This window comes from Capra hircus, chromosome 28 (assembly GCF_001704415.2).
Source record: "Capra hircus breed San Clemente chromosome 28, ASM170441v1, whole genome shotgun sequence".
Lineage (NCBI taxonomy): Eukaryota > Metazoa > Chordata > Mammalia > Artiodactyla > Bovidae > Capra > Capra hircus.
In genome coordinates this window covers 10,728,623-10,753,180 of record NC_030835.1, presented here as the reverse complement: position 1 = coordinate 10,753,180, position 24,558 = coordinate 10,728,623, and the positions used below count along the sequence as shown (strand labels likewise).

Here is a 24,558-nt window from a genome sequence, read left to right as displayed (position 1 = left end):
CGGGGTCACCCAAGTTCAACCTGCGAGCTCCCAGGGAATGACATTTCCTGTAACCATGGGGAGGTTCTCACCTGTCAGAAGTCCCAGTTGCTGAGGCTGTCTAGTCCTTCCCGCCCACCTGCCCACCCACCCACGTCCCCGGGCCCTGTCACACCTGGATCCTGTTGCACACTGGCGTTTGCAGGGCCAAGAGGAGGGGATCAGGAGGGGTCCTCTGGGGACAGGGCTGATTCGTGGGGGACAGATTTCAGAAAGCACAGGCTCTTACCTTTCTTTTACATAAGGCCCAGAGAGGGAAGGAAGTTACCCGAGGTCACACTGGAAGCTGGTAGCAGACCAGGGACAGTGCACTGGGGTGGTGCCGAATCTTGGGAGTGGGAGGTGGGTGGGAGGCCTCTCCCGGGGCTGTACCTTCTCTCAGATAGGTGACATCACTGACTTGTGGGGGTGAAAGGGAAAGCATCCAAGACCTGCCGTGGAGGCGCTGCTTGGATCACCTCTCGGGCCTCAATTTCTGCTCCATAAAACACGGACAATCTCATCCTTGGCTAGCCCCTCACTGGGCATCGTGAGGCTGCAGTGAGGCAGAGGGCGCCAGTCGGTTGGGAAAGCAAAAGGCCTGTTCGAATGCTGTTCCGTGATCCCATTACGTCCTCCCCATCCATGGTGCAGTGTTCTCACCCCATTTCACAGATACACACGTGGCCCCCGGCTGCCCGCTGGGTCCGTGGCCACGTAGAACAGACGCCTGAGTTCATGAGGTCAGACAACCACAGCCTCCAGCCCTGAGTTGCGGCCCCTGACCCTGAGGTTCCGTGGTCACATGTATTCTGTACCATTTCCTGGGAGGAGATTGTCCAAGAAAACTGGCAGGGAGGGGGCCTTTTCTCTGTTTCTGGGGCACCCAGCAATGGTGGGCCCACAGAGGAGGACAGGCAGATAATTCCGGGGACAGCTTTCTTCTCAGGGGTCATGGATCAGAGCAGGAGTCCTGAACTTGGCTCCCGTCCCGCCTCTTGCTGGACACACAGGGACCTAGGGACTGAGGAGGGGCCAAGGGTCTGCCCGCCACCCAGGCACTTTGCAGGCAGGAGCCCACCCAGATTAGCCCCCTGCACTGCATGGCCTCAGCTGAGTCAGAGTGAGTGGCTGCTGGGACTTAATTCCATGGGGGCCCTGGTCTGCCGAATTCAGAGTGTCTGGCAGAGAAAAACATTGGATGTGGTTCCCACTGGGTGCTAGGGAACAGCACCACCCAGAGCACACCCAGTGTGAAGAAAGTAATGTAAGACTGGGTCCAGGGCACATAAGCCGTCTTTGTGATCCTCCTGGGGATGGGTGACAGAAATTGTATTTTATTTGAGCTACAGTATGTGGATGGGGAGACAGAGAAACCTCTTAATAACAACAGAAACAGTAACAGTTTATTCTTACCGTCCTTCCATCACGCGCGTATGTGTGTCATAAGTCGCTTCAGCCGTGTCCAAATCTTTGTAGCCCGCCAGGCTCCTCTGTCCATGGGATTCTCCAGGCAAGAGGACTGGGATGGGTTGCCACAGCCTCCTCCAGGGGATCTTCCCAACCCAGGGATCGAACGCTTGTCCCCTGTGGCTCCTGCACCACAGGTAGATTCTTTACCACTGAGCCGGTGGGGAAGCGCGCTCAGCATCACGCTAGCATTTTGTGTGTATCGGCTTGTTTAATCCTCATGATGGCTTCGGAGGTAGGTGATATTTATTATCCCCACTTTACCAAAAGGGGAACAAGAGCGCAGAGAGGTTAAGTAACTTGCCCATGGTCGCACAACTGCTAAGTGGCTGAGCTGGCCTGGCTGGAGTCTGTGCTCTTAGCCACTCTGCCATCTAAAAGCAAGAGAGAGCACTTCACAGCTTCCAGTTTCCAGCTGAGACTTTAGCTTAAGAGTTGCCATCTTGCACATGTGGTTTAAATCTCAGGCCCTTCCTTCATCTTAGGGCCCCTCACACCAGGCCTGTGAGGAGAGCTTCCTCTTATTGACTCCCCAGTTTACAGATGAGAGGGAGAGCCCAGCCCAGGCCGCCATCATCATCTCAGCAGCCCCTTCACCCATCCCTCTTGGGGTCTCACTGTCCTTCCTTTTCTCTGCCCGGATCTGCAGAGCAGAGGAACCCTGGTCCCCAGGCACAGGCAGGAGCCCTCACTGGTTTTCGCCTTCCCAAGCTTCCTTGGGCAGTGGCTCCCGGCAGGACCCCATGTTTTGGGAGGTGAAAGAAGGTCAGAGGGTAGGAGGGTGTGGCCTGGGTCTAGGAGGCAGAAGGAGGAGCAGCAGCCGCATCTCCAGGGAGCCTGGGGTGAGATGCTCTAGGAAGTCCCTTTGTCATCCTGGGTGTGACGGACGCATCAGCGTGAACACCAGTGCCCACAGCTGGCTCTTCTGCATTAACAAGAGGCTGTTGTTTCTGTCATCCGCTAATCTTTCACTCCCTAATTTGGAGTGGTCTGCTGATGGGGTGTGTATGTCACAATCAGGTGTCACTTGACTTGGTGGTCCGGCAGCAACCTGGACACATGATGAATCAGATTGCCTTCAGGCCTGGTGCTCCTGGAGCTGGGTCCCTGACCCTGAGGAGTGGGGAGCTGCTGGCAGGCTGAAAAGCTGTAGGATGCCAGGTCATGTGTATGCGCCTGATCGACTGGGTCTCAGATGCAGTGAGTCCAGTGTGTGTCTGTCTCGCTTGTCTTCTGCCCACTGGGTAATTAGATGCAATACATTTTAATCTGTTAGTTGTGTGTTGGCTTTATAGCCTGTGCTGGGTGCCAGAGTTGCAGAAGCAAAGCCCTGGAATCCCATCCTGGCCCTTGGGGTTCACACTCTCACTGTAGAACACCCCGCCCCCCAACTTTCCCCGGGGTAGCCTGACTCTCAGTGAAATCAGCATGTCTTCTGGGCCTCTGCCGTCTCCCAGGCCCTGTGCAGCTTCTGGGGACACAGACTGGAAAGAGGTGAACAGCATACATTTGTGGAAAAATTCCTCTGGCCGCCTTGTAGCGTGTGGGTTGGCAGGAGGCGGGACTGGAGACTGAGATAAATGATAGAACACACTTGTCATCATTCAGGAGAGAAAGGACGGCGCTGCAGAAGGTGATTGGAACAGGCAAGAAGCAGAGGCGACAGACTGCAAAGATAATCAGGCTGCCGTGACCCAAGGGTGGGGCGGGGTGGGGTGCCCGTCTTCCCAGGGTGGCTTGAGGTGATCCTGGGGAATTCGAGTGGATCCGGGAACAGGAACTCAGTTGTGGCACGGAGGAGAGATGGGGAGGAGCCCAGCATGGAGAACTGGTTCTTCTGCCCTGGCTCACCAGGCACGACCCGTGGCCAGGCTTCCCTGCTAGGAGAGGGACCACTGAGCTCCTGCTGCCACTTCAGAGGGTCTTGTGTGCATGTAGTAAGCTAATGTATGGAAGCGTTTTGAAAATGTATCATTAGTATATTTCATTGAACAGTGAGCTCCGTTTGCGTGTTCCCAGGGGCCCTTTCTGCCACACTCTGACTCTTCCTCTCTAGCCGCCCCAAAAGCACGATTTGAGGGGCTGCTGCCTGGCAGATATGCCTTCTGGGCACCCTGAGCCCTGCCTCATCCTTGAGTCTCAGAAGCCCTCCTTCTCACACACTCAAACACTCAGAGTTCCTCTGTTCTCCAGCAGCCTTTAGCCGCTAAGATGCTCTTTGATACTTAATACGCCTTTGTTTCATTTTGCGTGTAGCTTCCTTAGGCTGCAGCACATTTGATAATTCTCCTGCTTGGCCCACACACCCAGGTCTCTGCACCCTCCTCCTCAGAAGGCCTTTCATCCTCCTGCACCCCCCCACAGCTGCTTCATCCCTTCCCCATTCCCAGACCTCACCAGGACTGAACATCCTGGCCTCTCACTGCCTGAATATCCCTCTGCTTGCCTTCATAGGGAACAAACGCCTTTTGTGTGTGTGTGTGTGTGGTGTGTGTGTCCACATGAGTGCCTATGGTTTCTGGCTCCTTTTAAGCCCAAGCCCTGCCTGGCAAGGGGCAGTTTTTTTGCATGTGCCCAGGCAAGCTCATCTGCCCCTTTGATGCTCTGACTCCCAGACCCCAGCCTCTGCCTCCCTTCCACCCACAAGTGACTCATTGTCTGCCGGTCACTCTGCTGGTCTGGAGATTACAGCTCCACCCTCCCTACCTGGAGCCCTGACGGTTCCCAGATCCAGCCATGCAGCCCCTTCCTCCTGCCGCCTCTCCCAGGTAAGACTGGCAGCCCCACGCTAGTTCATCGGATCAGCCCAGCCTGGGCATCTCTTCTGCTGGGAGCTGCAGGCAGAGGCAAACACAGGGCCTGTCACTGTTTCCAGGCAGGCCATATCTCAGGCAGGCCTGGACTAAGATGCCCCAGAACTTCGCTCCAGATCTCCCCTCATTTCTGCATCTGGTTTCCTTTTACTTGTCTCTAAGGGACACCATGGTGGCTGCCAGCTGCAGGGGCAGAAGCCAGGGAACTCTTGGGGAGCAGATATCAGGAACTGGGCTCTCCCCCAGTGCCCATTCTCAGATCTGCAACTTGTGTCCTTTGTGGTTCTCAGACCCCATATTCACGCCTACTTCTCTTCCATAGACGTCTGTGCCACCGCACCACAGCACCCTCTGGTGCAGGGGCCCCTAGACACATCTACTGGGTCCCAGGAATGGGAGACAGCCCCCTTTGTCGCACACACCGCTGTTTGATGTACCACTGGGAAAGGGAAACACACCACCAGTCACACCGTGCTGCGGCCTCGACTAAGACACATGCTGCCGGCAGATGACTTAGCTGTTTAAGCCCATGGGACCCTGGTGCCCCTTGTGGCTTCCTGGATGAGCTGTAGAGGCACATGCAGGCGCTGGGAGTGTGAAAGGGCAGCCTGTCTGTCTTCGCCCTGGCTGGAATCCCCTTTCTCTTCCACTGACCCCCTGGGGCTGCTGCTGTATGGTCAGAGGTGGACAGAGACACCAACGCCCGTCCTGTTGGTTGCTTGTCTACCTACCAAGGTCAATAATACTGATCAACTTTGTAGCGAACATGCACAGAGCACCTCCTCGGTGCCTGATGCTGTTCCTTCACTGCATGGTGCTATAACCCAGCACCTGACCAGCATCCTGACAGCTGGTTTGTGAGACAGGGAGTAGAATTACCACTACCGCCGTTTAGAAATGAGAGAGCTGAGGCACAGGAACATAGGTGACTTGCTCAAGGTCTCACATGGGTGGTAGAGACCGAGCTGGGATGACTGTGGAGTCCATACCTCACCAGCTATCCAGGTGCCGTGTGAAGGCAGAGGTGGGGGCGCAATCGAGTGGTTATTTTTTGGGGACTGTTGTGAGTTACAGGGCCACTTGGGCCTCCACCAACCCTCCTTCTCTTTTGGCTTCCGCTTGGATGTTCCTCCGACCCTCCCTCTCTTTTGGTTGACTAACAGCACTGATTTACAGCTTACGTCCACTCTCTGAGGTGGGCAGCTCCTATAAAAATCCATTTCACAGATGGGGAAACTGAGGTCCAAGCAGTGAAGCAGCCAGTGTGAAATCTCCCAGCTAGAGAGCGTCAGGGCACAGTTCAAGCCGGGTCTGTGGAACCCCAGAGCCAGGACACTTAGTCGTCACGTCCACGGCCTGCTCACCATTGTCCCCTCTCCCCCCTCTCCTGGGACTGTTGTAGACATTGGTGTCACCTCATCAGAGAGGCATGCTCCACTCAGCCGTGTACAGACAGCCCAGATCCAGGCATACCCACAGACGCACACCCAGACATTCACCCTGCCAGGCTGTCTTTCTGTCCTTGTATAATCCCCTGCCTGCCTCTGTCTGTCCTCCTGAGTCTCTGGTTTTGTGGCTGCAAATCCCCATGTGTTATCACTAACCAGCATTTGCCTCGGAATGGCTTGTGTTGGCTTGCACCATGATGAGAGCCTGCCCTGTGTCTCTCCAGACTGCGTCTGCCCGCGTGGCCTCTGCCAGCTGGCCCCTGAGGCCGAGGGGGTGCCGGGTGGTGCCTCCCTCGCTCCCAGTCCTTTCCCTCTTGGTTGTAGGAATGCGGCTGTCCTGGCATCTGTGTTGAGTCGGGGCCGCCTAATACCCACATCACATCTGCTCACAGCATCGCAGGCCCCTCTACACCACTCCCTTTATTCTCTCTACGGAAAACCACTCGGCTAGCAATAGGAAGACAAGGGCCGTCCTTGACCACATGGGAGAGTGGCTTGTGGCATTGGAGGAAAGCTCCGAATGCCCCCCGAGGTGCCCCCAGCCCCTCCCATGGCTCGGTGGCCCCCCAGGAGGAGCGCGGGCCAGGAGGGGCAGCCATGGGCAGGGCAGGCAGCAGGCGGCACCATCTGCAGCCATCCTTTGTGCTGGCAGCCGAGCGGCCCCTCCATTGCTGTGATCCACTGGGCCTCGTGCTTGGCGTGCAAATGAGGTTCCAGATGCCCAGTGCCCCCCCGCACAAGAAGCGGTAACTAGGGGCCTGGGAGAAGAATGGAGCAATCTGGAAATTCATTTCTGTTTGTTCCAGCCTCGATGAATAGGCCGCTTCCCGCTCCAGCTGTGGCAGATGTTTGCCGGGCACCCGCGTAGGGGGCGTTTTGCCGTGGTTTCTGGGCAGACAAAAGCCAGGGTGGGGGCCTCTCTTCTCTGGCACCCTCCTCCCTGAGCAGGTGGTGGCCTGGTGAGGCCCCCAGAGGGGGCAGGATGCAGCTCTTAGACACAGCTCGGCCACTGATCCCCTCTCCTGGAGGGAGAAACAGGTGCCCAGTTGGGGAGGGCACAGGTTGTATGTCAACCTTGCTTGCCTCTTTGAGCATCTTTGCCCACCGCACAGGCCAGGCAAAAATACTCAGTGATACTGGTGGGGCCCCTCACCATCCCACCCCCGTCCCCACAAGAACCACCACCCTTCCTTCGCCCTTCGGTCCCCAGCAGGCCCCTGGGAGCGTGAGCACCTCCCTCCAAGCCAGCACTCAGCACTGCTGGATGGACAGTGTTCTGCTGGTCCTAAAAGCTGCCTCCTGGCCCCTGCCCACCCGGTGAGGGGCAGGAAAGAGCCTGCTGCCCCTCGAGATGCCGGGCCCCACTCTCTACCCTCCTGATAGAGCCTCCCTGGGCCAGGGGCCCAGCCTGCCTCTCCAGGCCTTGGGCTACCAGGGGAGCCCATCCGAGGTCTGGGTGGTTTGAACTGGCAGCCCTGTGCCATCTCTCCTGGGCCTTGTGTATCTGTGCTTCTTCCCCCATCACACGCTGAACACGGTAAAGGGTGTGACTCAGAAGAAGCAGGAGGAGTTTCTCATTGAGCCAGGGCGCTGGAGACCGTGGCCGCCTGGTTTGGGCCCCCCGCCTTTTTTTTTTTTAATTTATTTGGCTGTGTTGGGTCTTAGTTGCCCTGTGACATGTGGGATCTTAGTTCCCTGACCAGGGATCAAACCCACACCCTCTGCAGTGGCAGGTGGAGCATTTAACCATTGGACCACCAGGGAAGTCCCAGTTTGGGCCTTTTGAAGAGTTTCATCTTCTCCCCCACACTCTGGTTCAGCCTTGGGCTGCACCCACCAGGATAAATGGCAGGGGCACCATCTGTGTGTCTGCCCCTCCCCGCAGTGGTTGCTATAAGCGGGTGACTTCCTCTGCCTGAGCCTCAGTCCGCTTGTCTGTAGAATGGGGAGAACAGCTGATGCCATGGATCACAGGGGATGGATGAAAAAAGACACACAAGCGTGTTGCCCAGTGCTCAGACGGCAGACCCTGGAGATGAGCTAGTGGGCTCTGCGCCCTGTCCTGCCTCAGAAGGCCCCTGACCCCCTGACAGCCGACTCCTCAGAGCAGTAATTAGTCTGACGGCAGGAGTGGGGCGTTGTCTGGGCTGTGATCAACCCATTTTGCTGCCGCAGTCTCCACAATTTCCCCTTCTGCCCCTGACCACAGCCCTGGAGGAAAGACAAGGCGTGAGTCATGACTCCTCTTTCCCTGCCAGCAAACCGAGGCCCAGAGAGGGTCTGTGAGCTCCTTGGGATCACACAGCGAGATGGTGACAACCCAGCCTTCCTGACTTCTGACTCCTTCCTCAAACCTCAGCTTTTGGACTGGCCAGAAACACTGACCTTGAGGGTGCTTCTGGCCTCTAGTGGCCTCACTGGCACAGTTCAGGATGGAGAGTTCTCTCATCCCCCAACACCTAGCTTATTCTGGTAGCCTTTCCTAGTTTCTGAGGCCTCCCCAAGCCTGGATGTGAAGGGTTCTCTTGTGCTCCTGCCTTTGGTGCCCCTGGCAGACTCTGGCTCGGCCCCTGCCCCACCCCGGGCCATCCTGTGCCCTGGAAATCCTTTGTCCTTTCAAGCGTCTGTGCCCAGTAGCACAGGGACCCATCACAGGTTTGCCCGGAAGGTGGGTGTACCTGTGTTCTTCCGGGCACTTTGGGGGAAGGAGAACTCTGTAAACACTCCTGGAAACAGCAACAGGTTCTAGGAAGGATCCAGATTTTGTTTAAACCTTGTGATTTTGGGGTCCCACTCATGGGGATGAAGCCATGTTGAGCTGACTGTCCAGAGTCCGAGGGTGTGGGCCTCACTGAGATGTGTGGCGGCAGCCAGCAGTTCCTAACCTGGGCACGCATTGGTCTGTGCCTGGCCTCCGGCCTCTCCTTGGCCCTGCCTCTGCGGTCCTCTCCGTCTTGACTCTCCCCTCTTTGCCATTACACTCTGCCCTCCTCTGATCTCCTTCAGCAACAGCAGCTTTTCGGTCCTCTTTCCTTCAGATGTTTATCCCACTATACAGGCAAGAATACTGAGAAGGCTAAAACACCGGTGTCGAGGTGGGGGCAAAGCCTGCGTGGGGAGCGCCCAGCCTGGGTGGGCGAGATGGGCCAGGCGCAGCAAGGCGCAGTGGCCAGTCACGAGCTCGCTGACCATCCTGTCCTTCCTTGCAGCCCTGCTGTCCTCCTGGTGCGAGGAGCTCGGCCGCCTGCTGCTGCTCCGACATCAGAAGAGCCGCCAGAGCGACCCCCCCGGGAAACTCCCCATGCAGCCCCCCCTCAACTCCATGAGCTCCATGAAACCCACTCTGTCGCACAGGTGAGTGGGCATGCGCCACCTGGGGTGGGGCCAGGCGCCGCTTGGGTGGGTGCTGGACAGCCACCCCTCGGGCCCCCAGGTCGTGGACATGTCCCAAGGTGAGAGAACTGGGGTGGGACCCCTGAATAGTCAGGAGGGCAGTACATTTTCTAAAATCCGGGTGTCGTATTTTAAATCCTCATGGGTGAGTGCTGTTTGTCCCCCATCAAAACAGAAGTTGAAAGTGCCGTCTTATCCAGCCTGACTGCTTGATCCCTTCAGTGGAGAGCTGTCTCTCCTTAAGGTTCTGGACTTAGGTAGAAAGTTAGCATCCCTAAACCCAGAGCCTTCCCTGTTTCCTGAGCAGAATCATAGGCAGGGCTGGGAGGCATTCAGGAAGGTCACTGGGCTGAAGGTCACGGCCCAGGCCACCCACGCAGGAGTCAAGGGAGGCTGGGCCTTCCACACAGGGCCAGGGCCACGGAAACCCAGCATCACAGGTGATACGGGGCCTGCCAGAGGCGCCAGGCACTGAGGAACTGGCCAGTCTGCCCTCCACCAACCCCAGAGGGAGCACGTGGTCAGGACTGGCCAGCGGCCTAGTTAATTAGCTCGCAGGCCCCTCGCTGAGCAGGGCTGTTCTCTCGGAGCGCCCCGCAGGCCGACCTTGGAACAGCAGGGCCTGCCGCGCTGTCTGCTCTCCCAGTGTGAGTCCCTGCTGACCACAGGGAGGGGCGTTCGCAGTCGGCGCTCCACACTCATTACCCAGCCTGACCGTGGCACCTGCAGCCCAGAGTGCGCTGCAGGAGACCTGGGTCACACCACCAGGGCGCTGCCGGGAAGTCGGGTACTGGCCATGCTCATAAATCGAATTAGAGGCAATTGATTCTTGGAGCCAAAAGGGGCACTTAGAGCTCCTCGGGTCCAGCACCTGCTCGGGCAGGATGGGGGTTGGGTCCCTGCCTCCTTCCGAAGCGCTTTTCCCCACATAGCCCCCCACCCCTTCTCAGGGTCGCTGCCTCATTGCACCCTCCGTCTGACAGCTCAGACGCTTAGAGCAACCCCCTTCTGTGGCTGTTTCTGGGGGTGAGAAACTATTGGCCTTTTGGGCCAGGGTAGTTTTTTATGTGCAGGACTTTGTGGGGCATGTCATGTCTTGGCTCCTGCCCACTCAGTTCCTATAGTGACCCCCCCCCCCCAGGCATTGCTTGCAGAAGGCAATGGCAACCCACTCCAGTACACTTGCCTGGAAAATCTCATGGACGGAGGAGCCTGGTGGGCTGCAGTCCATGGGGTCGCTAAGAGTCAGGCACCACTGAGCGACTTCCCTTTCACTTTTCACTTTCATGCATTGGAGAAGGAAATGGCAGCCCACTCCAGTGTTCTTGCCTGGAGAATCCCAGGGACAGCGGAGCCTGGTGGGCTGCCATCTATGGGGTCGCACAGAGTCGGGCACGACTGAAGCAACTTAGCAGCAGCAGCAGGCATTGCTAAAGGACTCTCACACATCTAAAGGACAGAGATATCACCTGTGGTTGAGAACCACCACTCTTGAGGCCAAACCCTCCTTCATCTACCTTCCCCCGCTTGACCCCGGCCTGGCTAGAAGCCACAGGTCTTCTCCGGCTGAGTGCTGCCAGCCACTGAGCACAGGCGGTGCAATCCAAGCCACACACTTTGCATTTACCCTTGTTACCTTTTAGCTCCTTAACTCTCTGTCCTGCCAGAATCATCCTGCGTCTCATCATCCCACATCTCACATCCTTCTCAGCCACCCCTCCTCTGAGCCGTTTCAGTAAAGCTGCTGCTGCTGATGGCAGGCCAGCTCCTCTGGAGACCTGCCACAGACCTGCCTGGCCATGACCACAGCCAGCCCTTGGCCAGGTCTTTGCTGAGTTGAGCTGAAACCATGAGACTGCCTGGTCCTGGGATTAAACAGATGAAGGGGGTCTCTGCTCCAGAAGCTGACTCTCGCTGGTTGAGGAAGAAAGACTAGGTGAGGCAAAATTGCAAGCTGGCAGATCAAGGCAAAGCTAGGGTTTGGTGACAGGCAGGTTGGCTTTGGGGTTGTCTAGGAGGAAGGTGGCCAGGCTGAGACAGTCAAGAGGCTGCCCAGAGGAGGTGGACCTTGACCCTGAAGGACTTGGTCCTTGACCTTGAAGGACTTGGATGGCATTCCAGAATGTGATGGCTTTTTCAAGAAATGCTGTGACTAAAGAGCCACTGTCTGGCACCCAGTGCACCCGCTTCAGCCTCCTGTGCATGCCCATGGGGTGCTAGAGAGGCCAAAGCGGTGCCCTCTGAGAGAAGGGAGAGCTCTGCCTGCGGGTAGACTTGCTAAGTGTTGATGAATAGCAGCACAGCAAGGCAATGGGCGTTCTGGGCAATATCCTTCACTCCATTGGCAGAACTGGGAGGGAAACCCCAGTGGGACAGCGACTTCCCCAAGAACACACAGCCAGGAAGGGGCAGGGCAGTGAACCACACACAGCGCTCTGCCCTTCACCCTCCTCCCCGCTGGCCATTCAAGACTGGTGACATGGTTTCTACTCATTAACCCGATCCTGATCCACACCTCGCCCCATTTCCCAATTGATAGTGGGGCAGTTGAGACCAGAAAGAAGTGTCATCTGTTGAACAAGGTCCAACCCATGTCCCTTCAGGCCAGAGCTGTTCTGAGGGCACGTTGTGGCCTGTGATTGGAGAGCGCCTGCTCTCTGCCTATAACGTCGTGAATTTCCTCCAAGTGGTGAGTCTCTCATTTTTAGAGAAACTCCACTGGGGTGCCTCACCTTCTAAGTCCCTCCTGTAATTTCCCAAACGAGAAGTAAAGGAAGTGGAAGAGAAAGTCAGGTGCTGTCACAGTAGGAAACTCTGTGCCCGCCCTCCTCCACAGCTGTGTCTGGTGACTTAGAGGGAGGAAGCTCCTCTCTGCCTTTCATTAAGGAAACTTGGGTGGGGGTGAGCTTAGGGACCCTGCGTGTTCATGATTCGGTACTTGGAGGTGTGTGGCTATTCCAAGATGCAGGGTTCCTTGTCTGAATTCTCTGAAGACAAGCAAACAGGAAAGGGTCAGGGAGCCAAGACGCTCAAAGTCCCAGGCTGTAGCGGGGGGAGGCTGTGACTGTTGTGTTCCCGTAGTTCAGGCATCATGGTCACATCCATTACAGGCCATGGAGGTCGGCAATGCAGCATCACTCTGTGAGTCGGAGCCTGTGCCTCTGACCTCTGGAACCAGCCTCTGAGCATGTCGGCAGTTGGGAGGAACCCTGGGTACCCGCATGTCTGGCTGGAGCTCAGTGGTTTGTGGAGCACTGTGGATTCGTCCCTGTCTGGTCCTGACCACTGAGCTGTCAACGGGCCTTCCTTCCACTTGCCAGATGCCCACAGAGTGCTACATAGAAGGGGCCAGGGCAAGGTCAGTCCAGGGCAGCTGGGGCCAGGCAGCAGGATCCCTTAATAGTCCCTGCGGTGACCCAGACTTGATGCCTACAAAGATTTCTGCCTTCTCCCAGATTTTTAACGAGTGACTCAAGAAGCCATTGTGATTAACACATTGTCCTTATGCAAATCAGTGCCACGAAGGTAGTTGAAAGCCTAATAAATCTTGTTTACACCCTTAATTTGATAACAATCAAAGTCCACCAGAGCTGGGGAAGCCTCCAAGACCAAGGGGTGCCACCCTTCCTCTTCCAGGTGAGGGGTTTGCAGCTCCCAGAGGGGAGTTTCCTGGGAGGGGCCTTGGGGCTCCCCTTGGGCCCTGGGCAGCCCCAGGGCTGCGGTCTGTGCAGCAGGTGGCGTCTACGCCCTGGAGCCAAGCTGCTGGGCATCTAGTTTCAGCTCTGCTGTCTCCTAGGTGGGTCACTTTGGGCTGTTCTGTAACCTCTCTCTCTGCCTCAGTTTCTTCATATGTAAAAATGGAACAAGCGCAGCACAGGACTTAACAACACACTTGTCACCATGCCTGGGCACAGGTCGCTCCACGGACTAGTTGTTATTCCCTGAACCCTCAGCCGGGTGCCACCAGACTCAAATGTCCTCATTCACGGCCAGCTCACAAAGAAGGAATCTAGTAAAGCTGACCCCTGGTGCTTGTCTTTCCTTGGTACCATCACACCGCCTTTGCAGCTTTCATTTTTAGCTCTTTTTTTGCACAGCCACACCGAAAGCTGTTTGTTATAGATCCCCCTCTTACCCCTAGGAAAAAAGAAGCAATGAAAGGGAGGTTGGAGGATCTATAAATCCTGCTCCATCAGTTCCAGATTGCCAAGATGCAAGGATCTTTTCCTTTCCTCCTTCCCCTGGAAAAAATTTAAAACCTTCTAATACGCAGTTAGCTGCACAAGTTCCTCTCCGAGTTTCACCGCAGGGAGGGAAGGAAGCGGTCCCCAGTAATTGTGATGATGGAGAGCGCTGGTAATGGTCCCCCTAAATTAAAGAGGGTGGGAGCTTCAGCTCCTCACCGGCTTGGTGTTTCATTAGTGGTAACGCTACAGCCTTGTGCAGAGATGGGACCAATATAGCCAGATCAGGGAAATTAATTAGGGTCTGACAATACCCTTAATAGGAATTTGTTATTTCCCCCAAATAAAGTGGCTGTTAGAAGTGCAAGGGAAGAAATAACTCAGCCCTCCCTTCTTCTTCGCTCCTTGAATGTCTGTGTAGATACTTTCTACACAGGAGGTGCCCAAGAACTGACAGTCATAGTTCCCTCTTTACTCATTTTCTCAAATTTAGCAAACATCGGTCAGTGCCCATGGGGCTGGCAAACAGACAGATAAACTGTTTGCTGTAACTGCAGTGTGAAGAGCTCTTTGTAAAATATATGGGAAAAAAAAGTGCTTAAGGAATAGAGGAAAATGCCATTGGTGTTCTGCATTGGAGAGTCACAGAAGGGAACATCCAGGCTGGGCTTCAAAGTATAGATAGGAGTTTGCTAGATAGAGAAACAAGGCAGAGGCCCACTGAGGAAAGCCTCAGAGGCTTGGAACACAAGTTCAACAGGCAGGAATGATAAAACACCCCCTCCCATTGATAGCCTATTTGCAAAACTTCTAAGTGCCATCATTGTATCATCAAATAAATATGAGTACTTTCATCCCATTTGAGCTGGAGAAATGGAGGGAAAGGCATAGGCACAGCTGAGCAGCACCTGACTGCGAGGCACTGGGCTAAACTTTACCTGTATTTGTATGTTTCATCCTAAGAGAGTATTAGTCCCACTTTACAGATGAGAACGTTGAGGCTGACTTAAGTAACATTTCTCAGGTCATAGGAATCATCAGTGGCCAGCCATAGTCAAGGTTTGACCTCAAAGAATCTTAAGCTCAGAGCTTAGATAGTTAACCACTGGGCTGAGAGGCCTCCCTCTGCCATTTTAACATTAGCTAAAAAAAGTTTAGTCAGAGCCCTTGAATATCTGCCAATACACTCGGTCCAGGCCAAAGCTAGGGATGTGATGTATTAAAGTGTTTTTTCCTGGGACACTGTTTGGGTTTCGTCTGCAGCCAGTCTTTGAAGTATAACTTTATGTCCCCTGTATGCCCTCACTGGGTGGCTTCTGAAAGACAACTTCCCCAAGAATTTTTGGGAAGCTCTGCCCCTTCTTGGAGTTCTCATGGACTTCTGGATCGCCTTTGTAATGAGCACTTGCTTGCATCATTGCCATCTTTGTAAAGGGACGTGCCACCTTACCGGACTCTAAGCTCCCTGTTCTTGTTCACTTGTTAAGTCGGATCCGACTCTTTGCCACCCGATGGACTGTAGCACCCCAGGCTTCCCTGTCCTTCGCTATCTCCCGGAGTTTGCTCAATCTCACATCCATTGAGTCAGTGATGCCATCCAACCATCTCATCCTCTGTCGTCCCCTTCTCCTCCTGCCTTCAATCTTTCCCAGCATCAGGGTCTTTTCCAATGAATCAGTTCATTGCATCAGGTAGCCGAAGTATTGAAGCTTCAGCATCAGTCTTTCCAATGAATATTCAGGGTTGATTTCCTTTAGTATTGGCCAGACCTACTGTCAGCCTTGCCCTCAATTAGCCCTGTGAGACTGGGAGCCTCAGATCCTATGAGAGGCATCTGTTGAGCCCACTTCAAGGGATCACATGAGTTCTTGGGTGAAAGTCCCTTCACACAGTTCCTTGCATGTAAAAGCCTCTCAGTGAATCATAATAACGATACTAGCAGCCAGTAGTTTCAGGCTGCGGGAGGTGTGCTGGGCCTTGCCTTACCCGTGTGAGCTCACTAAATCCTCATGACTGCCTCTGAGAGAGAGGCTATTCTTATCCCTGGGCGTGGTGAGGGGTGGCCTCAGTGGACACGGAGGCATCGTGAGCATGTAGCCACTTCATTAGCTTTCCTCTGTTCCCCTCCCTGGAGGGTAGGGCCTCTCCCTTCCTGAGTGGCAGTGCCCATGGAGTCACAAGCACACTGTAGGTGGTCAGCAGTCAGGCTGAATGAGTGAATGCATTCATTCATTCATCCTCAGACATCGCTCTGGGGGCTGGCACAGAGGAGTGGTGTTTCTCTTTGGCACTTTGAAGACACCATGCCAGGCACAGGTAGCCGGAGAACTCAGGGCTCCTGGGGCAGAAGGAAAAGGGCAGGGAGGTACTCGGGCCCCAAGCATATGAGGAGCAAGTGGAGCTCAGGTCAGTGGGTGTGGTGAGGGCTTCCTGCTAGAGGCGGCCTTTGGGGGAGGAGACTAAAGATGAGTAACATGTTTCAAGGTAAGGATGGAGCATCCCAGGCCTACATCTGGAGGCCCAGGGGTAGGGGAGTGGCTGCCCTGGGTTGGGAGTTGCTCGCCAGGTAGAACGCTGCTGAGGTTGCTAGTGGTTCTGGCATTGGTGCCTCTGCAGGTGGGGCAGGTTTGGCTGGACAGAACTGTGGCTTGTGGCCTGAGACCAGGCCGTGCTGGATTGGAGGTGTGCAGAGCTGGGCAGGACTACTCAGAGTGGGTTCTCAGATCCCGGGGGGCCTCCCTCTGAACTGAGATCAGCTATGGACAGGAGGAGAGCAGTGGTTCCCGTGGGCGGCCCTGAAGTGCCAGGGACCTCTGACCCGGGCTGAGCATGTATGCTGGTGAAATGGTGCTTGCGGAGGAGGGACACAGCCTCAGGGTACCCCCAGACCCCTTGACCTCCTCTCCATTAGCCTGAGCCCCTCCCACCCTGGTTGGACCCAGGAGCCTGGCTTGCCCTTGATGCTGGGGCCCCGGGAGCCAAGCGGGCCTCCTCCCCTCCCCCGACGGCAGTGTCTGAGTCTGGGCAGAGGCGTCGGCAGGGCTGACTGCCACCATGGGCCTGTGGGGGCGAGCAGCTCCCCCGCGCCAGCGGGCGCCGTCTCCCCAGGAGATGAGTCACAGCCGTGTCGGTGCGCCTGCCACTTCTGCTTCTGCAGCAGGTGCGAGTGGGGGCGAGCAAGTCCCCGAGACCACCCCTGCACGCGGGTGCCCGTCTCCCCCTCCACGCACACACATGCCAGTGGGGCCCCTCTGTGTGACACACATACATGGCCCCCCCACACACACGGAGTCTGCATCTGAGCTCTGGGGTGAACCTTCCAGCCAGACGGCGGGATGCCCAGTTTGGGAACCCGGGTTAAGTTTGCTTCTCACTAAGCCTGGGGTGGAGGGGACAAAACAGGAAGGAGCCGGTTTCCGCCCACAAGGCCCACCCACAAGCTACCGGGCAGTTGGGAGCTTGTTCACAGGCCTGTATCCCGGTGAGCCGGGGCCTCCCCGCCTGAGGTGGTGAGGCAGCAGCTGGTGGCTCGTGGGGAGCTCCCAGGGGCCCTGCTTCCTGAGTCTGCCGGGTAAGAACCTCAGCCACAAGCAGATTCAGCCTGGAGGGCTGGTGGGAGTTTGTGGGGCAGGAATTCTGGGGAGAGAGGACAGACTTCGGCCTGGGCTCTGCTCAGTTTAGTCTAGTCCCGGGTTTCGTCCAGGAGCACGTAGGGCAAGGGCTCCACGGGAGGGAGGGTGTCCAGGGGTCTCCTCTTTGTTATTTAAAACTGTAGCCTGTGTGGCCTCCCTGTGAGGCAGGAATGGCAACCCTGGGACTGGGTGCTACCCTGGGGTCCCCAGCGACCTCCTGGGAAGGCAGGGCTGCTTCCAGCCCAGCTGCGCTGAGGAGCAGGCTCTGCCTGTTTCCTGCGCTTCTCCATCCTGCCCAGGCTCTCTGGGCTCCCAGGCCCCCCAGCGGCACCCCCAGGTGTAGAGAGTGTGAGCTGTCGGTCACCTTTGGCCTGTGCACCTGGGCCTCACTTCCTTCCTGCTGACCCACATCACATCTGGGCCGCAGAGGGAGAGGGCAGGCAGACGGACGGGTTCCCTGAGGAGGACTCCTCCCCATCCAGTCTAGGCCCGCTGTTTTCCTCCCAGAAATCATGAGCAATGCTGAAGTCGCTCCGTGTCACTTTTTAAGAAAGACTTTTTGTTTGCAGTCTTCTCTTAGAGCCACATCATCAGACTTAGGCCACGGAGGCCTGTGTTCAGACTTCTCTGCCTGAGATCAGCGGGCTTCCCAAATGGTGCTAGTGGTAAAGAACCCACCTACTAATGCAGGAGACATAAGACGCTGAGTTCGATCCCTGGGTCAGAAAGATTCCCTGGAGGAGGGCATGGCAGCCCCCTCTAGTAATCTTGTCTGGAGAATCCCATGGACAGAGGAGCCTGGAGGGCTATGGCCCATAGGGTCGCAAAGAGTCAGATGTGACTGAAGCAACTTGCCACGCACACCTTAGACTCTCAGCAATGCGCAGATTACCCCATGACCCAGGGTGCGTGTGTGCTCATGTGTAACATCAGGAAGTCAGTTCAAAGGACGATATTCCTCCTTACTCTGTGCTCACAGCTGGTAGCTTTCTATTTTATTCCCTCCATTTTCCCCCTCGTGTTGGTTCAATGTCACAACACACTTCATGCGTCATGACCTGCAGTTTGAAGACTGAATAGAATGGGAGTAGGGATCGGAGAAGGCGATGGCACCCCACTCCAGTACTCTTGCCTGGAAAATCTCATGGTGGAGGAGCCTGGTAGGCTGCAGTCCATGGGGTCGTTAAGAGTCGGATACGACTGAGCGACTTCACTTTCACTTTTCACTTTCATGCATTGGAGAAGGCAATGGAAACCCACTCCAGTGTTCTTGCCTGGAGAATCCAGGGACGGGGGAGCCTGGTGGGCTGCCGTCTATGGGGTTGCACAGAGTCGGACACGACTGAAGCAACTTAGCAGCAGCAGCAGCAGCAGGGGTACGTGTTGTTCTTATGCCCATTTCACAGATGAGGAGACTGAGTTCAGACAGGCTCAGAAGTTGGCACTGGGGCCCCGAGCCAGGGAGGGGCAGGTTCTTGTACCCAGGGTACCAAAAAAAACAACAGGCGAAAGTGAGAGGAAAAGTGAACAGGGGTGGAGTTGCTGTTCCCCAGGAGGTCAGGGCAGCAACTCCAGGGCGGTGACTTCTGAACAGAGATAGGAAAGAAGCCAGGGGCTGTCCAGGCAGAGAGGGTGTCCGGGCAAGGGAGGAGCAAGCATGGGCAGTCAGTGACACTGTCCTCCCTTCAGTCTGACCTGATTTGACCAACGTGACCGAGGGCCCTGCCAGGCAAGGAGCAGTACACAAGGCTCAGACCCCCACTCCGTCAAATCTGGGGCCCCTGCCCCTCTGTCCTGCAGGCCTGCGCCTTTTCCTGGAAGTCTGACCTCCAGGGCCTAAGCTGGCTGCTCTGCTGGGGTTCAAGTGTCTCCAGGCGTGAGTGAGCACGTTGGTCTTCTGCTGACTTCCTGTGATGAGGGTGCAAGTCAGAGGCGTGAGGTGCTTTCCTAGCAAGCCGTGCTCCTCCAGAGCCCGCTTCCCCCTCCTGCCCCTGCTGCCTTGCCGACCTCAGCCCGGTCGGAATGCCGTGGGCAGAGGTGGTAGCCCAGACGTGGGTGCTCGGTGCTTCTTCTCTTTCTGGGGCCACTTCTGGGATTTTCTCCCTGTGAGAGGTGCTAGAAAAGTCAGCGTGGGACAGGCTGCCCCAGCCCGGCACTCCTGGGGACTGGGACCCTGGCGGGTCCTCTGTGCTGTTACCTCGCCAGCTCCTTCTCGAGCTCGTGCCCCGGCTGCCCTCCCTGGGGTCTGCTGGACCTCACTCTCCATCTGTGCCGTGGCAACTAGTAGAAAGCTATTACTGAGCACTTCTGATGTGAAGGGCCGGGCATGGGGTCTTGCTTCTGATGACTGGGGGCTCCTGGGGAGATGTCATCGAACAAGGTGGGTACTGCAGGGACTAGAGAGGAGACTGGGGAGGTGGGGGAATGGCTGGGGTGGGGGTCGGCTCCTGGAGAAGTGAGAGCCAAGGGGGTAAGCAGGGTAGGGTGGGATTAGTCAGTGGGGTAAGCTGTTCTGCAGTGTGAGTTGGGACTTTGTGAACACTGGAAGCCACTGAAGGTCTTTGTGTCTCAGGAGTCTGAGGGAGATGAGTTTGGTGGGATGTGCATGAGAGTTTGAGTGGGAGCGAGGGAGGAAGCACAGCAGGGAGGCCAGTGCCTGTCATCTGGGAAGAAAAAGAGACTTGCGGACCCTCCTTCCAAAGGCCAGGTCAGCTGAGCAGGGTGGCCAACTCACCATGAGGGCTTAGGAGGAGGGAAGAGCCGAGACTCAGACGGGGGCCCTGCTGACCTTTTCTGAGAAGTGCAAGTTAGTTGCTCAGTCGTGTCCGACTCTTTGCGACCCCATGGATTGTAGCCCGCCAGGCTCCTCTGTCCATGGGATTTCCCAGGCAAAAATACTGGAGTGGGTTCCCATTTCCTCCCCTAGAGAATCTTCCCGACCCAGCGATCAAACCTGGGTCTCCTGCGTTGCAGGCAGATTCTTTATCATCTGAGCCACCAGGGAAGCCCTTTCTGAGAAGGGATGGGTGGTTTTGAGGGGAAGTTGGAGCCAAGGAACCAGGGCTCTCTCTGGAGAACTTCTTAGAGCAGCTTGTGGTCGAAGGCAGAGCTTAAACTGAGCTGCAGGTCCCTTCTTCCATAGCGTGACCTGTGGCCTCGGTCTCACAGGAGACAGACAACCATGGGGGTGGCACCTCCACAGTGACGATGGGAGAGCTGGTCACTGTCACACAACAGGACACCATGCCAGGCTCAGGGGATCCAGAATGGAGAATGGCCAGGAGCCGCAGAGCATGGTGGGGTGATGGGGCATGCCTCCCTCTGAGCCTGCGTCTGCAGCACCCCTGAGGACCCTCCTCTGTCTCTCTCTGCAGTGATGGGTCATTCCCCTATGACTCTGTCCCTTGGCAGCAGAACACCAACCAGCCTCCCGGCTCCCTCTCCGTGGTCACCACGGTTTGGGGAGTGACCAACACATCCCAGAGCCAGGTAAGAGCCTGTCATCCCCCCCAGCCACAGCCCCTTCCGGGTGGGGCCATCCATCACGGTCACCTTGCCGTGCTAGGCTCTCCCAGGCTCTTCGCCTGCTGGAAAGAGCAGCTGTCAGGGCGCCCCCCAGCTGTGGACACGCCTCCACCCAGGATGGGCCCACACCTGCCCCAGGAGGATGGCACCTGGCCCTGTGCACTGCCCCAGCCCGAGGGCCTTGCTGGGGCAGTGGCTTTCACCTGACAGAGAGCAAGGGGTTCTTTCCTGGCTCGCGTTTATTTAGGCTGGATTAGCAGGAGAACTTCCTGGAGGTTATTGAGCTTAGGGTCCCAACACCTGGAGTCTTTGACCCTGGATGGCCTGGGTTAGATTTCAGTGAAAAAACTGAGCCTAAAACTTGCGACAGACTCCACCCCACATCCCTTGTCTACCGTGCCTCCCGCTCTTGGTCCTTCCTCTTTCCTCCATGCCTGCCTTCCTGCCGCCTGGCCACGTGAATGGCTCAGGGCCACTTGCCACCCTGGAGGGAACCAGCGCACTTTATCTGCAGTCTTGGGCCACAGGGAGCCCCTCGCGCTCCACAGAGAGCCACAGGGCCCTGCCACCCTCCAGAGCTAGAGGGCTGGGCTTCCCTTGGCCCTCGCAGAGCAGCAGCGCAGGGCCTCCATGTGGCATGATCCTTGGCATCCAGGCTGCTTTGTAGGACGGGAAGACTGAGACGTCCAGGCCTTTCCCACCGGCAGCCATGTGCAGGACCTGCATCATCTTGTTCCGCCCTGGGCTGACGTTCTCATCTACAAAGCCCGCTCCCGGGCTGGGTTACCCACTTCTAATACTGTGTGCTGTGCCAGCTGTTCATGCCCAGAGGACACGGAAAAGCCCCCGGCCCTTTTCCTCCTCCTCCTCGTTCTCTGTTGTCCTGCCTATGTTTTGATTCTTCCTCCACCCCCACCGCCTGGCATTTCTCCTTTTCCCTCCCTGCGCCACTTGGGTACCCGTGTGGGTGACAGCCGCCCTCTCTGCCCACAGGTCCTTGGGAACCCTATGGCTAATGCCAACAACCCCATGAATCCAGGCGGCAACCCCATGGCGTCGGGCATGACCACCAGCAACCCCGGCCTCAACTCCCCACAGTTTGCTGGGCAGCAGCAGCAGTTCTCAGCCAAGGCCGGCCCCACTCAGCCCTACATCCAGCAGAGCATGTACGGCCGGCCCAACTACCCCGGCAGCGGGGGCTTCGGGGCCAGGTGAGCAGGGCCAGCCTGCAGGTCACATGCGGCGCAGCTGGGTGGCATTCTGCGGGCCGTCAGCCCGTCAAATTGAAGGACAGCCTTCTCATTCCTCTGAATGACGCTGCTCTACGTCACACCTTTACTAGCTGGGAGACGCTGAGAGAGCGGGGGTGCAGGAGGGTCCACTCTGCCGTGTTGCTCGTGGAGGCGGAAGTGTGCAGGGACTAGAGTCCCGTGGTTCAGGAGTAAGGGAGGGAGACGGCAGGGAACCCCAGGAAGGCACTCCGGGGACGTGGGGTGGGGCAGAGGCGCCCATCCCTCCCCTCGCTGTCCATCCTGCCCTGTCCAGGACTGCCCTGTGGCCTCACCCCTCCCAGGTCCCCAGGGCTGACTGCAGCCCTGCCAGGTGCAGTGGGGCCTCCTGGTGAAACATAGCTGCATCCCCACCCTGCCATCCCTGCTGGGGGCCGTGGACCAGTGGCTCAGGTTCTCTGACACTCGGGGTCCTCCTCCAGGAAAGGGGCTCACTGTGGTGGCCGAGAGTGCCATGACCTAGGGTGTAGGAGCGAGCACCCACTAGGACCTAGATGGGGCTCCAGGCACACGGCAACTTGGTGGCTGCCAAGTGGCTGAGGGACTGACAACCCACAGGAGGCCCCTGTCCCCACTGGGCTGTGAGTCCAAACCTCCCTGCTCCATGAGCTGTGGGCAGGAGGGCCTGGAACGGCCCGACCTCTCTCTCCCCACCCAAGGCTGGTCGTGGGTTCATCTTTAGGTTCAGGCGGCATCTAACTCACCCTTCTTTCCTCCCTCACAGTTACCCTGGGGGTCCGAATGCCCCTGCAGGCATGGGTGTCCCTCCACACACAAGGCCGCCCGCTGACTTCACTCAGCCAGCAGCTGCGGCTGCAGCAGCTGCAGTGGCAGCAGCAGCCGCCACGGCCACAGCCACAGCTACGGCCACCGTGGCAGCCTTGCAAGAAACACAGAATAAGGATATAAACCAGTATGGACCGGTAAGGGCCACACTAGTCCTGGTCCACTCAGCAGACGGCCCCGGGGATTGGAGTCGGGCTGTCCGTGTCTGTGTGCTGGGAGGAGCGGATGGTGTCAGGGTGCATCTAGGCTTTCCTAGAAGCACAGGGAGGGGGTTATGTGTTGAGGTGTGGGTGTGTCAGTGTGAGTGAGTGTGGTGGGGGGTGTTTGGGAGCTTGTGTTGGTTTTGCGTGTTACCTGTATGTCTCTATATGGGGAAGGATGTTCCATATTGCAATCTGGCCCCCACTTAACCGAAGAGCAGGCTGTGTCTAAAGCAGCCTCGATGCCAGTCTGTCCCCTGGTGTCCTCTGAAGACCGGGGTTCCACTAGTTGTCTCATCTGTGGATTTTGCCCAGGTCCCAGCTCTGACCGTCAGAAGGATGGGATGGGGTGTGAGGAGAGGGGGAGCCCTCGCAGAAATGCAGGATGGGTGTGGAGGTTGGGGATTTAAGTTTGGGAACAACAGGGCAGGTGGGCAGAGATAGGCAGACTTGATGGATAGAGGGTGTGTATCTATTGGCTGAGAAACAAGGGCAGGGCCAGGGCTTCCAGGAAAGGGGCTCTTGCCTCCATCCTCATCCACCTCCATTCTCCCATGCCCCTCCCCACCCCCGCACCCCCTTTCCCGTTCCCTGCCTGCCTCCCTGGAAATGCCGCCTGTGCATTGGAGTGACTGCGCCCCACCCTTTAACACCCCTCGGGCTGCATCTTTCCTGTGTGGCCTGCAGAGGGCAGCCGTGAGCCCAGGCGGCCGGTGGTCCTTTGGAGCCTGGTCACCAGCTGCAGCCACACAGGAAAGTGCCCCAACTCCCAGTCCTGAACCCCCCACTTCCCCCACCCTTCCTTCCCTGCACTTTCAATGCATGTGGCATTTTATTCTTTTTTTTTTCTTCTTCTCCCGTTGAAGGTCTGTTCCTCTTTCCAGATGGGTCCCACCCAGGCGTATAACAGCCAATTCATGAACCAGCCCGGGCCTCGGGGGCCTGCCTCCATGGGGGGCAGCATGAACCCCGCAAACATGGCGGCTGGCATGACACCCTCGGGGATGAGCGGCCCTCCCATGGGCATGAACCAACCCCGGCCGCCCGGCATCAGCCCCTTTGGCACACACGGGCAGCGGATGCCCCAGCAGACGTACCCGGGCCCCCGGCCCCAGTCCCTTCCCATTCAGAGCATAAAGAGGCCATACCCTGGAGAGGTGAGTGTGGTAGCAGGCAGACGGCGGGCAGGATGGGTAGCGGGGAGGACCTGGGACTTGAAGACACGGGTGCTGTGGGCAGTACCTTGAAAAGGGCGTGGGTTGACCCTCAGGAAGCCTGAACCAAGAGGCAGAGTCTTAGGAGTCAGGTGCTTCTGAGTTTAAGGTCAGCGCTGGCATGTCCCATCGAGAAGACCTTGAGCAAGTCACGTCTTCTCCTGGAATCTCCGTTTATTTCTTTCATGACCATCCAGCCCACGTCATGGGGCTGCCTGGAGTCTTGAATGAGGGGATGTACCTGGAGCTCCTGGCCCTGGGGCTGGCATGAGCAGGCAGTTAGCAGGCAGTGACCGCCCCTAGGACTCTCTCCTGTCTTAGCACAGACAGTAGCTGGGTGACTCAGGCTAAGGAACTAAGATCTCTTGGGTCCACATCCCTCACACCCACGTGAGGGCGTCTCACCCGAGAGAGAGAGGAGACAAAGCCCTGTGACGATCTGAAGGCCCTGCACCTCGGAGAAGTGACTGGAAGGCAGGCAGCATGTTCCTGGGGCCCTGCCAGGGGCGAGGCTGCCTATCAGGCTATCCGGCCGGCTCAGCCACAGGATTGGGGAAGACCAAGGGAACCAAACCCACACCTCCTG

General features: G+C 57.1%; 1 protein-coding gene across 4 annotated transcripts in view; it reads left to right on the top strand.

Annotated features, from left to right (window-relative positions):
- Positions 1-24,558, top strand: part of ZMIZ1 (zinc finger MIZ-type containing 1) — a 149,376-nt gene that overhangs the window by 103,208 nt on the left and 21,610 nt on the right. For 3 of the 4 annotated variants that reach the window (XM_018042218.1, XM_018042216.1, XM_018042219.1), the window contains 5 exons: positions 8,959-9,103; positions 20,333-20,447; positions 21,477-21,694; positions 22,497-22,695; positions 23,625-23,915. In XM_018042218.1, coding sequence (XP_017897707.1) covers positions 8,959-9,103; positions 20,333-20,447; positions 21,477-21,694; positions 22,497-22,695; positions 23,625-23,915 — 968 coding nt within the window. The remainder of the gene's footprint in view (positions 1-8,958; positions 9,104-20,332; positions 20,448-21,476; positions 21,695-22,496; positions 22,696-23,624; positions 23,916-24,558) is intronic. The other variant, XM_018042217.1, reaches the window with a different exon arrangement.